Source organism: Diachasma alloeum, unplaced genomic scaffold, assembly GCF_001412515.2.
Source record: "Diachasma alloeum isolate Michigan unplaced genomic scaffold, Dall2.0 Dall_scaffold_00689, whole genome shotgun sequence".
Taxonomy (NCBI): domain Eukaryota; kingdom Metazoa; phylum Arthropoda; class Insecta; order Hymenoptera; family Braconidae; genus Diachasma; species Diachasma alloeum.
The window spans coordinates 66480-86603 of NW_021680821.1; the positions used below are offsets into that span (position 1 = coordinate 66480).

The 20124-nt window shown below is 34.9% G+C and overlaps 2 protein-coding genes across 5 annotated transcripts; one reads left to right on the forward strand and one right to left on the reverse strand.

Moving 5' to 3' along the window:
• Positions 1-255: 255 nt before the first annotated feature.
• LOC107044217 (cytochrome c oxidase subunit 6B1) lies at positions 256-12756 on the reverse strand. Of its 4 annotated transcripts, none has more exons than XM_029126547.1 (3): positions 12660-12756; positions 6024-6138; positions 256-574 (listed from the first exon to the last, which is right to left on the reverse strand). In XM_029126547.1, the coding sequence occupies exons 2-3, from the start codon at positions 6110-6112 to the stop codon at positions 406-408; spliced, it is 258 nt and encodes an 85-aa protein (XP_028982380.1). In that variant the 5' UTR covers positions 6113-6138; positions 12660-12756; the 3' UTR covers positions 256-405. The 4 variants fall into 4 exon arrangements, with proteins under 4 accessions (XP_028982380.1, XP_028982379.1, XP_015121504.1 ...); XM_029126546.1 differs by having other exon boundaries at positions 6024-6141; XM_015266018.2 differs by lacking the exon at positions 12660-12756 and adding an exon at positions 12485-12613 and having other exon boundaries at positions 6024-6141.
• Positions 12757-12889: 133 nt separating this feature from the next.
• Positions 12890-19032, forward strand: LOC107044216 (NADH dehydrogenase [ubiquinone] 1 beta subcomplex subunit 10). The gene is made up of 4 exons (XM_015266017.1): positions 12890-13229; positions 13341-13476; positions 16851-16990; positions 18741-19032. Exons 1-4 carry the CDS (start codon positions 13151-13153, stop codon positions 18881-18883), a joined length of 498 nt encoding a protein of 165 aa, XP_015121503.1. The 5' UTR covers positions 12890-13150; the 3' UTR covers positions 18884-19032.
• Positions 19033-20124: the final 1092 nt, after the last annotated feature.

Here is a 20124-nt window from a genome sequence, read left to right on the forward strand (position 1 = left end):
GTAATAATTCTGTGCAAAATGTGATTTTAGTGACGCTGAATATTAATTTTTTTCAAAAATCTTTCTCACACAATTTAATTGACAAATTTCATGATTGAAAATGTAAAAGATACTTGGATATCCTTAACAGTGAGAATCTCATTGAAATTCATTCAGTCGTTTTTGCATGGAAACAACAAAAGCAACAGGTTGATTAGACTCAAGAAAAACAAGGAGAAGATAATCTCAATAGGATAGAATGAACAACTCAATGAATGACTTTTGTATTCTGAATATTTATTCATAAGTTTACATTATCTTCAACGAAGTTGTTTCTTTCAAAGCATTCCTGAATTACCAGCGCATAAGTTGAAATGACTAATAGATAAGGAATATACAACAAATTGCTCAGAAGGGAACGTGTTTTTAAATACGTCCTGGGAATCTGTTCTCAGCAATCTGCTCGTCCCATCTCTCAATCCAAGCATTTGGGCAGAGAATCTGGTAGACTTTCTTGAAGTAGCGGCAAGCTTCGTATTCTTCACTACGAACCTTGCGGCAGCGATGGAAATCAAGGTAATTCTGATAGCAGTTCCTGCAAAGCGAGATGAATTCGACGATTCATGAGTAAAATATTGACAACAGTTTGATCTCTTGAAGTTTGAAGACGATAATAAAGTGAAATCTGAGAATATGACGAGTCAATTCAACTTTCGGTTGAACTTTTCCGGAAATATTTCCATTAGGGGAAGGTGGGGGGAAAATGAACACTTCAAACATGTTTTGAATGACTCATAATTCAGGAATAAATTCAGCAGCGAATCGGTAAAATGGATTAAGTGGATTTTGATTATTGCTCAGTTTTGAATGAATATCTCGGAATCTGAGGCAGATAGCAAAATGTTTATTACGCTAGGGTATTTTGCTCGGTAGGCCTTATATTTTGTTTCATCACGCTGTGACGAAAAATATTGTTCGTAACTCGTGAAAAAATGTTTTTTAGCTCGTGGGATTATATCACTCGCCTTCGGCTCGTGATATAAACCTCCCATTCGCCAAAAAACACTTTTTTGCACTCGTTACGAAATATACTATTTTCCTGTAAAAAATATATTGATTCTTCATGAATGCATAAGGAATGCATGAAATGCATTGTTATCCCTGTTGTTGTAATGGACAAATTATTGAAATTTTCCCTTTAAAAAACCAGTGTAACGTTTTTACCCCGACGACACCCAAAGGAGGGGTATAGACTTTTGACAAGTCCCTAGGGCACATTTACATGCGGTTAAATCCACTTTACTTCACGAAAACTGAGTAAAAATAGTTGTGGCTGTACGTGAACGAAAGCTAACACTTTCAGGATTCTACCCGACACACCAATGTTGAGATTAATGAGTCAAATCTCTCAAAAAATCATAAATTGTAAATGATTCGTCGAAAATCACTAGGCTGAACGAAATATCCCTAGGATAGTAACTGCCCAAGTAGCAAACCTTGCGAAAGATATCTGAAAGTATACCAAAAAGGCAGACTAATGTCCGTCCAAAAGGTATCTTGCAGTCATATGATAACTTTTAGTTAACTTCTAGGTAACTTCTAGACACAAGTTACCTTTTTGGACAGACATTAGACAGCCTTTTTGGTATACTTGCAGATATACCCTCCAGAACTGTGCTGCTTGGGTGTGAAAAAAATGTGTTGGTAGTTAGGCCGGAACGAGAAACTGGCGGGGAACTTCAAACTTGAAAATTGCAAATTAAAAACCCCCGATGAAAAAGTTTTCAATTAAATTGCCTGTTTAAAATCCAAAAATTCAGAAATTCAAAAATGTAAAAATTCCAAAATTAAACGGTTCAAAAATTCAAAAATTTAAGAATTGAGCAACGGAAGAACCGAGGAACTGAAAAACTAGAAAACTGAAACACTGAAAAAATAAGAAAACTGAGAAACTGAAAAATAAAGAATGAAAAATTGAAAATTAAAAACCCCCGACGAAAAATTGCAAATTGATCGATAAAAAAAAAACTAAAAAATTGAGAAATAAAAAACTGAAAAATAAAAAAATAGAAACCTCTTATGAAAAAGTTATCTTCGAATAGTTGAAAAAGAGAATTATAGAAACTGAAAAGAAAAAAATTAAAACTCAGAATTAAAATTAAAAAAATTTGAAAGAAGCTGGGAATTTTTCTGTGCAACAGAAGAAATAGTAAACAAAAGTCGGGGGGACACCAAAATTTACGTAACGTTAAATTTAATGAACTTTTTGTTAGTGTTTGTTCAGGACATTTTCGTTTTTTAAGGGGAGACTACTATGACTTTTTCAATTCGCGGTCTATTGGAGTGAGATTTATCATACATTGAAGAACGATTATCTCTATAAAACGAATAATTAGTACAAAAAATTTAATTGTTTATTGTCCGTTTGCCCCGCAGATGCTTAAAATTTTAAAAATAGTCCAGGGCCTCCAATTCTTGAGCTACAGAGTTTTTTTTTCAAAATTTTCGAAAAAAAATTCTAAAGTATCCATTTTGCCTCCTCGTCCCGTAGATTCCAAGATATTTCGAAAAAACTGATCATGGATGTTAGAAATCATTTTTCGGAAATTTTTATCCAGTAACAGTTTCACTGACATTTCAAAGAATTTTGTTGAATGGGATTTTTTACCTTTAAAATATTCATGATGGCTCAATGGATGTATATGGCCTAGACGGTCCTCAGCATTTTTGGATGGTTAATCAATTAGTTGAAATAATAGATTGTTCTTCTTATTTCGGCTAATTAATCAACGTTCATAAAAGTGCTGTTTAGGCTACCATACGTCAATCCAACCAACATGGGAGAAATTTCGTCATTGAAAATTCACAATTTTATGAAAACAAAATCAATGAAAACTTTGAATTTCAGTTCCTGTATTCCATGAGAATCTCTAGAAATGAGGAAAATTCGGGTTAATATATTTTTGAATGGTAAATTCATTGAAAATTTTGCGTTATTCGGTACTGAATATTCATGTTTTAATCAATAATTCAAGTAAATTGACGAATTCTCGCCTTCCTCCTGCATATAAATTTAGACCTCGATTGAATTTTCAGTGCTTTTTTTTTTCTTTACCCTCTCCCTTCAAGAATCTCCGTTGTCCTATCAAGGGATAGCACAAGTTCTATGTGATTCTATTCAGTAGCGAAGCGAATAAAACGGTTCAAGTGGACTTAGCTCTTAGCTACGTTTTCGAGGAATATCTTCAAATCTAAAGAAGATAACGAAATTTTTACAATGACCGTTTTTCTCGGGCGAAATGCGGGCTTAAAAAAAGGTTTCGACAAAAAGTTTCCATCTCCCTCAGATTCCGAAATATTCACTGAAAAATGACCAATGATCAAGAAGGACTTGAACCGTTTTATCGCTTCGCTACTGAATTTTGGAACATTTTTTGTTTTTGATTCAATTCTAGCCTGATCTGAAATTTCATTATTCACCCGACCCCTTGACAATTATTATTAAACTGCCCATGGAATTTCAATTTTTTTGTAACAGTGATTGCAATTGACTCATCTTGTTTCTTTACTTCAAGGCTGATTCCTGTGTTTAATAAATATTTTTGAATCTCAGGGAGATAGCAGGATGTTTATGAAACCATTTTGTAGATCTCGCTTTTCCCTACAAAATAGTACATTTCGGTAGGAGTGCATACATTATGTCATCAGACGATAACAATATTTTCATCACGCTGTGACGAAAAGTGAACTTTTCGGCACGCTCCGCGTGCCTAAAAGCCCAATTTTCGCCACATTGTGATGAAAAATATTGTTCGTAACTCGTAAAAAAATGTTTTTTGCACTCGTATGAAATATACTATTTCATCACGCTGTGCGAAGAAGCAACTTTTTAGGCATGCTTCGCGTGCCTAAAACGTCCCTTTTCCACACATTGTGATGAAAAATATCGTTCGATACTCGTGGGAAGTGTTTTTTGGCTCGTGGGATTATATCACTCGCCTTCGGCTCGTGCTAACCTCCCACGAGTCAAAAAACTCTTTTCCGCACTCGTAACGAATAGTATATTTCGTCATTAGGCCGAAAAAAACTTTTCTGGCGAATATGAGGTTTGCAACATGAGCCGAAGGCGGATGGCTGCAATCATATTCGTCAGAAATAATTTTTTTTTGTCATTCCGGCCGTAGGCAAAGATTCACGGACGCGGAGCGAAGCGGAGCCTTCGGCGAGCGCTACCTTCCCAAGGGTCGAAGTACACTTTTTTCACGAATAGCGACGCTATTTTTCGTTACGATGTGTGGCAAGTGGGAAAATTGTACTTTATGCACAAGTAATGAAATGGTATTTTTTAAAGATTTCACCATCTCTCTACGATTTTGAGATTTTCAACGAATTGCGATCCAAGCGAAATTGACTCGTATAGTTTTATTTCTTCACTATTAATTCCAGTTATTCAGGGCCATAAGGACTTGTCATCTAGGATAAACAGGTCGATTTCTGGACAGGAGCTAGTTTCTCGACAATTTCTATTTCCATTGAATATTTCATAAATAATAAAATGAAAATTGTACTGTTTATTTCATTTTTCAGTAATGTTACTCATGTATAATCATGTGATCAATCATTTTTTTTATTGATCGGCATTTAATAAATAGAAAAATATGATCCGGTCATCCAGTAATTAGGGATTTCGGCTGCATTCAACTATTTCTTAATTTAATTATTTTTTGTTTTGTTATTTTGACTTAAGGCCCCGGATGGATTATCCTTCGAACGTTATCTTGATTGTTTTTCCATCTTCATAATGTAAAATATATCACAATTTCCATTGGATTTTACATCACGCAGGAGTCGCTGAAAATTATAATTGTAAAATCAAAAAAAAGTAGAAAAAAATAAACATTTTCGTAGAGCGTTTTTAATAAAGATTAAGAAATAATTCCGATAGAGAAGAAATAGTAAATCGATAATTTATCATGGTAACTAGCGATCTGACAGCCATTGACTACTGTGACAAACGACGATCTAACAGCGACTAGATACATCAAATTATTAATTTGCAATTTCCTCCCTATTGGGTTTATTTCCCAATGTTATTCAAAAACGCTCTTTGAAAATGTTCAACCTTTTTTCAACGTTTTTTTCATTGTAGAATCATAATTTTTGGAGACTCCAGGGCTATGTAAAGCTGAATAGCAATTGGAGATCCTTTCAGATTGTCAAAATAAAAAAACAACCAAGATCGCGTTCGAAAGATAATCTAATCGGGCCTTAAATCAAATAATAATAATGATATGATAGCAATTTTGTAACTTAGGAACAAAATATTTCTTGATAAATTTCCCTCTATATGAGATATTTTCACGCTGAAAAGGTACTGTCTCGTGTGAATTATTTGTGGACGTCCGCATGAAAAGGGACCACTTTGTCGATTCTAGTGTCCGAGATACTCACGTTTTTCTCTTGCCAACTCCCATTTAAACCCATTTTAAATTATTTTTTCGATCTTCTTTAGCGTCGTCACTCTTTACGCTATCAAGTTCATTCTGGGCTCTAAATGTTCAGAATCAGATCAAAATTATGGGAATATACATAACTCCAATAGTGCCAAAGTGGTCCCTTTTCATGCGGACGTCCACATCTGTTCTGCTTATTGTATCTGATTTTTTAAATTGGTTTTCCCTTGGGGGATTTTTGTATCTCAGGGAAATAATAAATTGCTGCTATCTATCTATCTATCTATCTATCTATCTATCTATCTATCTATCTATATACCTATCTATCTATCTATCTATCCATCTGCCTCTTGAGCAGCAGAGCAATTATTCATGTTTGAGGCTTTCAAATTCGAATCAAACAATTTCTTTTTTGGCAACTTTCAACCATCGATTTTGTTGGCCCAAACAAGACTTTTTTGAGAACTTGACTGTTTTTCTCTCAGTGTGTGGTCTATACTAAACTGTAAAAGATACTTGAATATTCTTAAAAACATGCAAGGAAGTCGATTATCACTCGAACTGAACTAACCGTTGATCATCCACAATTACCTGGTTTGATTTGTATTGGGGAACCTTGGATCGGAAGGTACCGTCCTGTAGTTCTCCACATACTCCATAGTCAGATCTTCTTTCTTCATCTTGCTAGTGTTTCCTTACGAACCTTCTGCTGTCAATAAATCGTAATGATAAAGTGTGAGTACAACACCTTAAATAGTCTATCCAGCAATACAATCTATTCTCTATCATTTCAGTTACACGAATGAACAACGAAAGAATTATTACAGCTGTACGCATCGTATCTCGCTCTGACCAATTATCTCGTAATAATGAATATTCTCTTATCATAATAAAACACCAAAACACTCGTGTCTCTTAATTGTCTTCATAGTCTCTTCCCCGTTTACACTAAAGAGGAAGTAGAATAAAGATAATAAAACCAATCATTGAAATATTTGACTCTCCCTCTTTCTTCTGTTCTCTCTCTTTCTTCTGATACTTCTGCCTGACTGTCCATTAAGACTATAATAATAACGTAAAAATCATCACGAGTGAAGATGATTATTTGACAAGAGGCCTGGTATTGTCCTCCTCCTGACAGCAGACTTCCCGATACTTCTTCACCTCCGCCATGTACAACGACCAAGCATCCTTAGGCTGTTCTCCCTTTTCCTCCGTTTTGGGTTTAGCAACCATTCCAGTCTTCAGAATTCTCCCCCCACGTCTTTTTCCCACCATCAGTGGTGGTGGTGCCACTGGTTTCTCCTCGAGAGTCGACGTCGTTGGCTTCTGAACTGCTGGCATCTGCTCCTGCATCTTCTTGAACATCTCCATGAAGCTGCCATCATTGGCAAAGGCATTGGATTGTAATGGAACAACAGGTGGTGCTGGTAAAACAGGCTGAATAACCACAACTTGTTCACTGTGATGATCCGAGTCTGGTGAACGATGATGTCTTCTGCCCTCTCGATGACGGTCCCTGTCCCTTCTACCTCGACTTCTGCTTCTACTTCGACTTCTGCTGTTGGTTGAACTTCTACTGACACTTCTTGATCTACTTCTTCGTCGATCACGCGATCTATTCTTGCCCCGCGATCTTGAGGGGGTTCTCTCGCGTCTCGAGTGCCTCCTTGAGCGTTCACTCGATCGCGAACGTTTTCGGGATATTGTCAGTGGTGAACGTTGCTTCGAGCTACTTCTACGTCTTCGCCTTCTCTCGGATGATGTGTTCCGCGATGATCTGCCGGCTCTGTGCTCCGGCGATGGGGAATGACGTGAGTGGGACCTCTTGTGGGTCTCCTGGTGGCTTGAGGTATAGCTCGGTGGCGATGGAGGCTCCGGTGTGTCTGACCGCGAGTGGTGACCTCGATCGTGACGCTTTGACTCCATTATCGTTATTCGGGATGTGGGCCACCCCCGGTCGGGTCCACAGGCTCTCGGTATCACCTTGGGACACCTACAAGGATAGAAACTGCCTTCTATGAGTACGGTGCTTGCTCTGCTGTCGGTCATACCAGTTTACTCTCTTTTTTTTGGTGTTATTTTAGCACGGATCATGGCTGATTTTTTAGGTGGAGAGATACTAGTGGCACAGAGCGATAATACGATACGTCGAGCTTTTTGGTCGGGGGGTGATTGCAGCGGGGAGACCATTGAGTTGAGGCGAGTTCGGTAGCGAAGCGATACAATGGTTTAAGGATGTACTACATCCTTTCGGCCAAAATTCACGCTTTTTTCATCTTTCTGCCAAATTATTGATCAGATTGACGCGAAATAATATACCGTTTTTGCGTTGTATCATTATTGATTGACTCACGAAGTTTCATGGTAGTGCAATCATTCTCCTGCATTTTTTCTAAAGTTTTGTGAATTTTCGAAAAGTTTTAGAAAAAACGGAGAAAAATAATTGCATGATCATGAAATTTCGTGAGTCATTAAGTAACGATAAAACGCAAAAACAGTATATTTTTTCACGTCAATCCGATCAAAAATTTGCCAGAAAAATGCAAAAAAGGTGAATTTTGGCGAAAAGGGTATAATACATCCTTAAGGATATCCAATATTTTACAGTTTGGGACTGACCACACGAGGGTAAACAGGTCAATTTCTCGACGATTTCAATTTGCATTGAATATTTCATAAATAAAATAATAATTGTACTGATTATTTCACCTTTCAATAGTATTCCTCGTGTATAATCATGTGATCAATTATTTTTTCTATTCATGGACATTTAAGGTGTTTTGTGCGAAAAAGATAAATAATGAGATTCCCCATTTATAATCACAATTGAATTAGCTATGAATTTTCCTAGAATTTTCTCAGATTTCTTTTTCAAGTTATTAACGATTAAAGTTTTTTTTTAATCAAGTCTTTATTCAAGAGTATAACAATGATTTACAATTATTTATAGCTATTTACATAAAAAAACAGGCATATAAAGAAAATAACGATATTATATCTGTGGTTTTTAATAAACAGTGGTTAATCATTAAGGATTAAAGTCGCTGCTTACACATGGGCTCTTATGGAAATTTTTCTATTTAGCATGAAACTATATTATCAACTCAGATGGTAGCGCAGTTTTTGACTAAATAGAAAAATCTTTATAAGAGTCTTCATAAAACTTTAATCGTTAAGGAACTTCCGCAGTAAGTATACTTGATGAAAATTTCGAAATGGTATAGACGCAATATTTGGATCATATGTTGTTGAGCACATTCAAAAATTATTCCCAAAATTTCAAGTACCTTGTCCACCCCATTTTCGAGATATACATCGTCAACAATGGAAAAAACACAAAAATTGAATGTTTGGCGATGCATATCTCAAAAATGGGGTGGACCAGGGACTTGAAATTTTGGGAATATCTTTTTAATGTGGTCAACAACATATCATCCAAATATTGTGTCTTTATACCATTTCGAAATTTTCACCAAGTATACTTACTGCGGAAGTACCTTAATAATTTAAAGAAGACACCTGAAAAAATTCAAAAAAAATCGTAGATAATTCAATTGTGATTATAAACATTCTATATGAATTCCAGGGGAATGTCATTATTTACTTCTTCCGCAAGAAACACCTTAATAAATAAATAAAAATATGGCCAGTCGTCCAGAAATTAGGGGTTTCGGGAGAATTCAACTATTTCTTAATTTAATGATTCTTTGTGTTATTATTTTCACTTCAAACAACTTTTTTCTGCTAAATAAAACATTCTTGAAGGTATGGAAACCATCATATCCCCATTTAGGTAATTCTTTTGTTTTAGATCCTACCATGAAACTGGAATTTCCCTTAACCGTCCAGCAATTGGTCTGTTTACCCTATACACTGAGAGAAAAATGAGAAAAGTTCTCAAACAAGTCTTGCATGGGCCAACAAAATCGTTAGTTGAAAATTGCCAAAATAATAATTGTTTGGTTCGAATTTGACAGTCTCAAACATGAATAATTGCTCTGCTTTTAAGAACAACAAAATATTTGGCTCAAGAGGCGGATCTTTCAGACAAGACAGTGCCTTTTCAGGACAAAAATATCTTTTATAGAGGGATGGTTATCATGAAATATTTTGTCCCTAAGTTACAAGATTACTGTCATATCATTATTGTTATTTCATTTAAGAATTTATTTTTTGTCTGTGATTACTGAATAGTCGTAATGACTACTATCCCTCATTTCATATAAAACGAGCATTTGCCGGAAGCAAAATACGTACGGGAGCATCGAATAACGAAGAAGTAGTGATAGAAATTATATTTCTTGCTTGCACAGAGAGTAAATATTTTTTAAAGAGTAAATCTATTTTTGCAACAAAAATTTTCAATCTCGATCGGCGCTTCGCATGTTTAGGACAAAAAAACCTTTTTTGATCATTTTTAACAAACTATTTTTTGGGCATAAGTAAGACTTGTTTGAGAACTTTGGTGTTTTCCTCTAAGTGTAGATTCAACCATTTTCGATCATAAAATTTGTCAAGTAAATTGCGTGAAAAAAATTTGAAAAAAGTCATGAATATTCAGCGTCATTCAAATAACATTTTGCACAAAATTATCATTTTTTAAACACTCGATGTTTATAAATAAAGAATTAAAATTGTTTAAATTTTTGGAAACCTTAGTTTTTCAGGCGTGAAATCGATTTCTAGTAAAGTTATGAATATGAATAAATTTGTTACGATACCGAACAAATGATTTTTATGGTGGAAAATTGATTGTTTATAAATTATTTAGAAAAAATACTCGTAATTTTCAAAAATTGCAATTTTTTAATAATTTCATCCATCTTCCCCCAAAAGTAAATTTTCTAATTTTTTTTTAGATTTGGGAAAAGTTTACTAGCAGTTCAATATCGAGATTTAAATTCAGACCTGCAAAGTTTAAATAATAAACTCATTGTAAAATGTCCGGAAACTTAGGCTTAAATGGGGGTCAAATGAAAGCTCTGACGTTCGACTACAAAAGGACAAAAGCATTTCACTGGACAAAAAATAGCTAAAGTACTTGGATATCCTTAAGTCGATTAATCGCTTAGTTGGGTTTTCTTCAAATATCTCAGAATCTAAGGGCTAATAAGCTAATGAAATTTTCATAATGAGCTTTTGTGTAGCGCGATTTGAGGGCTCCAAAAAAGGTTATGACAACGATTTTGCTATCTCCCTCAGATTTCGAGATATTCATTGAAAACTGGCGAATAGCCAAAATCTACTTGAACCGTTTTACCGCTTCGCTACCGAAGTGCCGAAGTTCTCTTGAGGTTTACAATATTGCTCTTGATTCAGATGCGAAGTGGTGGAATGAGATTCATTGAGTTTATTTTAGGATGAATAAAAGAATACCCTGATAAAGAACACTTTCTGTGTTCGAAACGTTGGCAATTACTGAAAGAATTGATTTCTCTTAATTCCATCCTTTTTTCATTTTAGATTAAAATTGCTATTGATGACCGTGAATGGCTGAGGAGTAGGAGATTTTGATGATGAATTGAAATGGTCGGAGTATAGTCTTGATACTTTGGGGTGAAGTTTGGATGAATACCTTCAAACTCAACATTGAGAAAAAAATTATTTTTGCCAAATATCCATTTACTTGACAGAAGTATTTACTTTTTCAATACTGTATTTCTTCACTCGAGTCATGCCCAGGAAATCCTCATTAGGTTTTAATTATGATAATTATATTACTCTAGAAGATGATCATCTTAGTTATAATCTTGAGTGAACTCCCTAAATAATTATCAACATTAAAAAATTAGTCGAAATTCTTTCCTCCAGAAAATAAGAAATAGTAACAATAGTAACAATGAATAATCCTGGAACGAGTTCATCCAGGTCATGTGCAACATAATCATCTTTTAGAGCAATATGATTGTCACAGTTGAAACCTAATGAGGATTGCCTGGGAATAACTCGACTAGAGAAATACAGTATTGAAAAAATAAATACTTCTCTGAAGTAAATGGATATTTGGCACAATTTTTTTTTCTCAGTGAAGGAAGGTAGGTGAATTTTTCTGAGGACCTTTTTGTGGAGCTAACTAGAAGCTACAAAGGTTTTTTTGATAAATCTGCTGTCTTCTGCGGATTCGAAAATATTTATCGAGAAAAAATTAATTATCCAATGCAATAAATCAGTTTTTGAAAAATATCTCTGAATATATAGAAGATCACGCAATTTGAGAAACTTTTTTGTAGATTTCGTTTTGCTCTACAAACAAGTCTCCAAATTTTTGGTACCTGCCATGGATTCTGAGATATTTTTCAAAAAGTGTAATGAAATTGTATTTCAATTGTTTTTTGACGTAATATACTAGTCGGGATAATGCACTCTTGGGGAATATAAAGTGAATTGTTTTCGATGAAAGTGATAACTTATAACTGATTGGGTCAAAACATTAATCAGTGACGAGATTTTCATTCACTAAAAAATAATAATAAATTATTTATCTCATTTTACCACTTCACAAACGGATTCAAGGAGAATTATTCTTGTGTTGAGGATTTGAGGATTGTGACCTCCGCAATAGAAGACAGGGAAAGTTCACCCGCAATTGAAGAAACGAAAATTTTTCAAGATCTAGCAAAACTCTGAGTTTCACAAAATAAAAACTCTTTTTATTTCATGAAATAGTTTTTATTCGCGGATTCCTGGGGCGAAACATGTCTTTTTGTCCAATTTCAGGTGAAATTTCCCTGTACCGTCAATGTCACCAACAAATCTCATCAAATTGAAAAAAAAAAATTATTATTGTAATAATAAGAATATTTTCGTTCTGAGAAAGTGTCCTCTTTCATGTCGACTATGTTTTGCAATTTTTTATCCTATATTTCAAGTGTCTTTATATGAATTCCTGGTCACCCCCATCATTGTCATTTGCACAAGGCATACGGAACAATTCTATCATATCGATTTGTATTCATTCGCATGCTCAAATTTTCTGAACAACCGACTAATGGATCTTAGCATTGATTCACTCTTGAGTACACCCTCAGTAATCTACCGAAATGTCTTACCAAAAAAAAATACTCTGAACGTACTCGGAACCAATGACTGGCCAATAATATCGATACAAGACTATTTAGTTCACTCTCTTCATGAATAACTCGTTATCAATTCTTCATTCGATATTAATTTCGGTAAAACAATATGTATCTTTCGCTTAGGTAAATTATCATTGACTTTTAATACCTGAATTCCGTCCTCCGTCGAAAACAAAATGGCTACTGAGGGAACTTCGTCTATTTCTTTTCTTCTCCAAAGGCTTTTCGTTACCCCTTGCGTTACGTCATGGATTTCTAGCGAACTATTGTTCAGTTTGGGGGGGGGGGAGAAGCGGCCATTTTCCGATGACAGCGCCATTGCTGATGGCGGGAGGTTCAAAAACAAAAGATTGCTTCCATTTTTCGAACTATTTTACGAGTGAAAACCTGTGTTGAAAAATGAAAATTGTGGCTTTTTGCAGCAGATTTCTTCATTTTTGGGGGCAAACGGTGCATTGTTGTGAACTATGGCATGTTATCGTTATCTAATGGTGCTGACACCTCCGAAGCAGTCTCTCCCACCTCGAGAGTCGTCACTGGGTTCGATTACACTGCCATTTTCTCGACTCCACTAAAAATTCGAGAATTCTTAGGAATTTAGTTTTCTCAGTGACGATTGATTAATTAAATTTGTACTCCATGGACCCGCGGAGTGGACTGGAGAAGTTTATGTTGTCGGTGTACGAAACTCTTGAGGCACCGGTCGTCTGGTTCCGAGGTATTATCTAATCGTTCATTTGAGAGGTTATTTCCAGTGGCTGTAGGCACTTGGCACGGTAATTGTTATTATAGTTTTTGTTCTCATGATTTTTTTGATCATTGTTGACAGAAAAAATTGTTGTGCCTAATCAGCAGCATTATCCGTGGTATCATCGAAAATTCAAGAGGGTACCAACGATGGATGAGTGCTACACTGATGATTTGGTCTGCCAGTATGAAGCCAATGCTCAATATGATAGAGACAAGTGAGTATCGTTTTTGCTCTCGAAGGGATAGATTTTTATTTGTTGATTTTGACGATTTTGTAATTTTGCCTGGGAATTATGTACAGTCGTTTACTAAAGTTTTGAAACAAAATAGATAGGATGCAAGTTCAGATCGTTTCAGAACTTTAGTAAATTGGGAGGGGGGGATATGGACATCTGGGGTAAAATGGACACTAAAAAATTTGCGAAATTTTTTTTTTTTTTTTAAGATTTAAATATTTGAAAATTGTTTCATTAGGCTAGAGTGGACGCTCAAAAAATTTTTAATAATCCAATTTTTAAAAATTGCTTTTTGGCAAAGTTCACAACCGACAAATTATTTAAGAGTCCTATTATTTCGCCCGGTGGCCTGGCGTAGTGGTTAAGGCCGTTGCCTCACAACGGATAGGTTCCAGGTTCGATTCCTGGCCGGGTAGAATGGTGAGATCTAACCATTTTAAAAGTCTTGATCAATCGCCATATAGTTCATCAGACTCGAAGCGATATAAAATAAGCATAAAAAAAAAAAAAAAAAAGAGTCCTATTAAAAAATTGAGAAAATTTTCAACAGCCATTTTCCAACAAAATCGTGGCTCTCGTCGTTTTGCAGAGAGAAATTAGAGTTGGAAGAGATATTAACAAATAAACTTCAACTTTATAAAATTTTACATTGAAGTTTGAAATATAGAGTAGCTTTGCATTTTCTGTTTTGCGATTGAAATAACTTTGAAATTATTAATTTTTTTCAATGAATAATTGCAATCCTTACACAATTGGCCTTTTGCCGATTTGCGAAATTTGTACGATAGCTACTTTTCTACTCACAAAGGAAATCACCATAAAACAATGGCGAGAGGGGAGGATAAGTGAGCAAAGTAAAATTTGGTTTACCAGCCCAACGACGAGAGTCAAAAATGATTTTTTTTTTAATTTGAGATCGCAGTCATGACTAGTGTTTCAGAACTTGAATAATATTGTTGAAATATGAAATGCAATGAAGTAAAAAAAAAACTTACGAAGCACAATATTAAATTTGCAAACATCGTCTCCAGAATAAACAACATTGAGTCTCAATAAAAAGTGATTTGACCCAAGTTCATAAGCATGACGAAATAAATAACACAGCTAGTCATATCCACAACACTACAAAATCTAACAAATGATCAGTCATTTAAAATACAACATTCGAAGCAATCCCTCTCAAGTGCCTCAGAGTAGTTCCCCCTCTCCAGAAAATTCAATTTCAATGAAATAAATGAGATGTATTGATTATTATTTCGACAAGGAACCAAAATAAAACCGATAATAAGACTCTAGAATCCCATACACAAACACCGATTTTACTTATATTCTTAGAAAAGAAAAGATAACCGGAAGGTTTCATTGACGAAACTTCCATTCGACAAACGTTGAATTAAGGGGTAACAGAATGCCGCTAATTTTCCAAATTTTTGAACAAATTTTCTGCCGAAAGTGATCGATCTTTTTACAAATCAAAGCGCATTAATCTCCAGGAGTTGATGCTGAAGATCAATGTGATTTGGATTTAAGAAATATCAATAACTTTGAGCAGAAAATTTGTTTGAAAATTTTGCATTCTATAACCGCCATATCCTTTAGAATATATAAAGGCAAGTGCCGATACAGGATGGGATTCTGCGTTGGCGAAATCGGACAAATGTATTGTTCAATATCTCCCAAACTACTGGTCCGATTAGTTGTTTTTTTTTTCAGAATACTCGTCTTGTTTTTCGGTTCCAGAATTCAAGAAGTTTGAAAACATGTTTTCCGGTTCCATAACTTATGGTCCGCGGACAAAATTTCCGCGACAAAATAACCGACGATAATTTATTCGTTGACAACTTTCTCACCGACCATTTTCCTCATCCCGTATTCCCGAGGTACAAAATGATCACCGTCAAATTTTCCGGAAATTTCATTTAAATTTCATCCTTTGAAGCAATGTCAAGTGCCAAAAAGAAAAAAGTAACTCAGAATTCATACACAACATTTAATTCGTAATTTTCAATTCGATAACTCCCATTTTACATACAATTACAATGCTTCCGCCACTCCAGTAAAAAAAAATGCCCCTCAATTCATAGAAGCACGCTATTACCTTTAATTTATAAATATACATTGCAACCATTAACTAACATTGAATCAACACATAATTACAAATAATACTGCATTAACCCTCCTGAACTGGATCAGTGAGCAAAGTGCCGCCTTTTCTCGATTTATTTTTGTTGCATGCAAAATTATGTATGAAAAGATTTGTGAAAATTACAATGCCTAGTTCAAACCCTCTAGAATGGACTGGTAAGATGCCTATCCTTTGAAAACCCCATGAATATTATGAAAAATAATAATTTAGTGAGACTGGCACGGAAAAGCGGCGCCTCGCCGCCCTCAGTCAGTGGACTCGTGTAGTCGGTTTTTAGCCGTGCTGTTGTCACGTCGTTCGTTCCAGTTCAGATATACTAGGAACGTCAACATCTCTATCACCTGCCTTGTTTGGCGTCTCATAAAAAACGCGAATTTTTTTATTTATAAAGCATAAATGGTGTTTAATTCGAGAAAAATGTGTGCAGTGTAGATTTTTATTCACGTATAGGGCTCCAGTGTGGCAACACCGCGTTAACCGTAACACGGGCGGCACGTTGCTCATCGAGCCAGTGGACTCGGGTGGGCACCGAACGCCAGTTCAGAAGGGTTAAATTTCCAATCGTTTAAGAATTCGCTCCGCTTCATTTTCAAACTACACGGTGAACATATCAAAAATATCGTCACAACAGCTTCTACAGCCTCAAAATGGCTACAACACGTTTCAAATAATTCAATTTGGCATTAGAATTGTAAGAAGATACAATGTTCTTAAGACGAAAAGAGAGGGGGTCATCGGGAACCATCGCTAATTATTGTTTACCATCCGAAATTGTAAAGACATGAAATATCGGATAATTTCTCGACGGATATAATGTACCAAGGATAAATTGTCGGCAGAACAGATGTCAACAATACAATTGTCGCTGGAAAAATTGTTCCAGTTTTCTTTTCATTTGGGAATTTTGTTGCGGTAATTTGGTCCGCGGATCATAAAATGTGTTACCTGTTTTCCTTCTCTCTGAACTTGTATACAATAAATTAACTATACGAAAAGTGCAGTACGATTCCCTCAAGCGATTACGGAAAAAAACATTTCTGAATCAGGAATTTCCAAATTCTCAATTCAATGATTTGAAACGCTGGAGACAGCTATATTATTCTCGACTTGAGATTATGTGCAATTATCCACTGAATCCAAAAACTCATTCATCCCGACAGTAAAAAATTCTGAATAAAATGATTTTTCTCTTCTTCGATTTTATTAGGCTGGTTGATGATGAGATTCTGAGTATCCTGAGAAGTAGATACGAGGACTGTTGTATGTACAATCCTGAAGACAGGGAGAAAGCCTGCGATCACTTGTACAAGATTTATGAGGATGCAGCTGCCGAGTGGACGGCACAACGTAAATTTTAATCAGCCATCATGCACCCTAAAATAATTCAGTGGTGGAATGTTGCAACGAGATAAGTCCACGTCCCTTTGACATCAATTCTTGATTGATTTGGTCACTCTAAAGATGAAGCTTTCACTTAATTTTTTTTATATAAAATGCAAATGGAATCTTTCCTGAGGGAAATTCAACTATCTCTCTCTATTACATAAATTCCAAATTGACTTTCGGTGATAAAAAGTTGGTACTCGATATTAAGACTCCGAAATTAAGAGCCGAAAAGATCATGAAGGTCAAAATCGGGGTCATAAGGGTCAGGATGAGGGACACAAGGAATACATGAACGTTTATGTGTATCAAATTAAGAGTCGCTAGATTAAGGGTCACAAGGGTCAGATCAAGGGCCCAAATAAAGGCAATAAGGGTCAAAAGGGTCTAAAGAAGTGTCACAAGGATCAGATTAAGGGTTATAAGGGTCGGAGTAAGGATCCAAATAAGGGACAGGGGTCAAAAACTAAGGGTTAGAAATTAAGGGTCACCAGGGTCAAAATAAGGGTTATGAGGGTTATAATAAGGGTCAGATTAAGGATCCAAATGAGGGTCACAAAGGTCCGATTGAGGGTCCAAATAAAAGTCATAGTCAGAAACTAAGGGTCCAAATAGGTCAAGTCAGAAACTAAGGGTCAGAAGGGACAAAAGAAGGGTCTCAATATCTCTCTATATTGTAAATAAAAATCCTCATCGACTTTTGGTGATGAAAATTTAGTGCTCGAAATTAAGATTCCAAAATTAAGGGTCAGAAATGAAGGATCAAAATAAGGGTCACGAGGGTCAAATTAAGGGTTACGAGGGTTAGAATCTAGATCATAGGGCGTAGTCCCCTAGTTCTTCTATAAGAATGATCCATTTATTCTTCTTTAAGATGGGAAGAAACTTATTTGTTCTCAAGTTCATTGGACATTTCTCATTTTGTTGCTTCTCCATACTTTAGCACCAATACTGCGTTTTCTCCATGAAATAACTCATTACAAATAATACAGTCCCTTCATTTTCTGACACACGGGACGGTTTGAGATTAAAATCTTGCCTTTAGAAACCTAATAAATGGAAATGCACAAACCAAATTACACATTGTACAATCTGAATTTCACATTGTATATTGCAAATTTGTAAATGTTCAATTCGTGTGCGATTCGACAGGTATAATAAGAGCATGTGAAATTCAAGTGGAAAAAGTCCACCAATTTTCCCTGAATTTCATATGGTTGAATTACACATGTCGAATTGCGCAAAATTAATTAAACATTTACTACTTTCAATTGTACAATGTGGAATTCAAATTGCATAATGTGTAATTGGAAAGATGCATAGAATGTTAGAATATACATACATAATTCATACATAATTAGAATGTTAGGATTTCATATTCTGTAGAGAAGGTTTTAATGTAAAACATTACATGTGTCCAAATATGAAGGGACTCTATTGTGTGTGATAAATCAATTTATTGTCTTTCTGAAAAGTTTTAATACATTTTTTATGTCAATTAATTTTCTGACACACGCAATGTTTTTTTCTGAATTTTTATCTCAAAAACATAGTACATTTTTTTTGTCCAATCATTCTGTGCATAAGTTTCAATGATTTTTTCGTGGAAAATGCTGTAAAAATGGTGTCAAAGTAATCCCACCGAATTATTCACCCTAATAAATCGACGAATTTATTTTAAAAAAATGAAAATATTTTCTCTCAAAAACTCCAGATGCCGATTTAGGTCCTCATCCAAACGTTCGCGATGTTTTAATGAAACAGAAGCATCGCCTGATCTGGGAGAGAAGACACGGTGAAGTTGGTACCGGAATGGTAGGAGACAGGAAGAAGCCTGCGGAGCCTGAGGATAACTGATTGTATCATACGTAGAGTAATAATATTAAAACTGTAGATATTTAAATGAAAAAAAACGAAACGAATGGGGTGTCCTTTTGCTCACACTGCGGTGACTCCTCAAAATCATTGGTTTAATAAACTGCTATTGTGGCACAATTGTTCAATCACTTGTCTTCTTTTCTCTTCCCTTGAATTATTTAGACACTTATTGCATGGAAAATCTCTAAAAGAAACTTTTAAAAACAGTATAGAATTAAAAACTGAATAAAAAACAGACCTCGTGTGCATGACATTCATTCTATTTATTAAATTACTCGTTGGGGACAAAATTGCGCATTACGCATTTACAAATACATGTTCCTCCACTTTAATTTTGTTTTATTGATACTTTCCATGAAATGTATTCATTCATTTTTCTTTATTTCTCGTTATCATAATAAAATTTTAACTGGCGAATTCATTCGCATTTTTCGATTAGACTGAGTCTATCCATCTCAATCAATCATTCCTCTCTTCCAGGGCATCGCTATTACAATCGAAGACTTCCACAGAGATAAAGATTTTATTACTGATTCGGTAAAATCTTAATAAAATATTTCGAAAAATCATCGCTGAAGATTATTCTTAAAATACTAGAAATGGTGATATTCCTCAATACAATTCACTACTTTCTGTGGTCGCACTTATTTCCGCCATGTAAAAGCTCCTAGGTGTATGGAAAACCATTAATAGATATAAAAAATATGACTTCATAATTAATAATTAGTTACAAAATCAATTAGCCAAAGTACGATATCAGGGAATTTTTGCTCTGCCCTCGCACATATTTTCATAAATATACAATTAGCAATGTACGAACTATTTAAACATGAGGACAAAGACCAAAATTAAGGCGACAATCACTAACTTACTTATTCTTAAGCTTTCGACGCATTTTATTCGTGACTTTTATTCTTTTTTTTCTTTTCTTTTTCAATTATAGCTATGATATAATTTACGAGTGGTTCATACTACAAAAATTATAAAATAATTTGAGATCACTTCTGGATACGTATGGAGACAGGAGGAGACAACTCAAATAAATAAGATTATTCCTATAGATTCAATTAGACAATCAATGATCAATAGCTACCACCTAATTCCACGAATTTCTATGTCTCATTTCCAATAAAATAAATCAAGGAAACAATTGGAATTTTCTCTAATTTACACCGAAGAGGAAAAATTACGGAACTCTTTTCCAATGATTTTTTAATTTC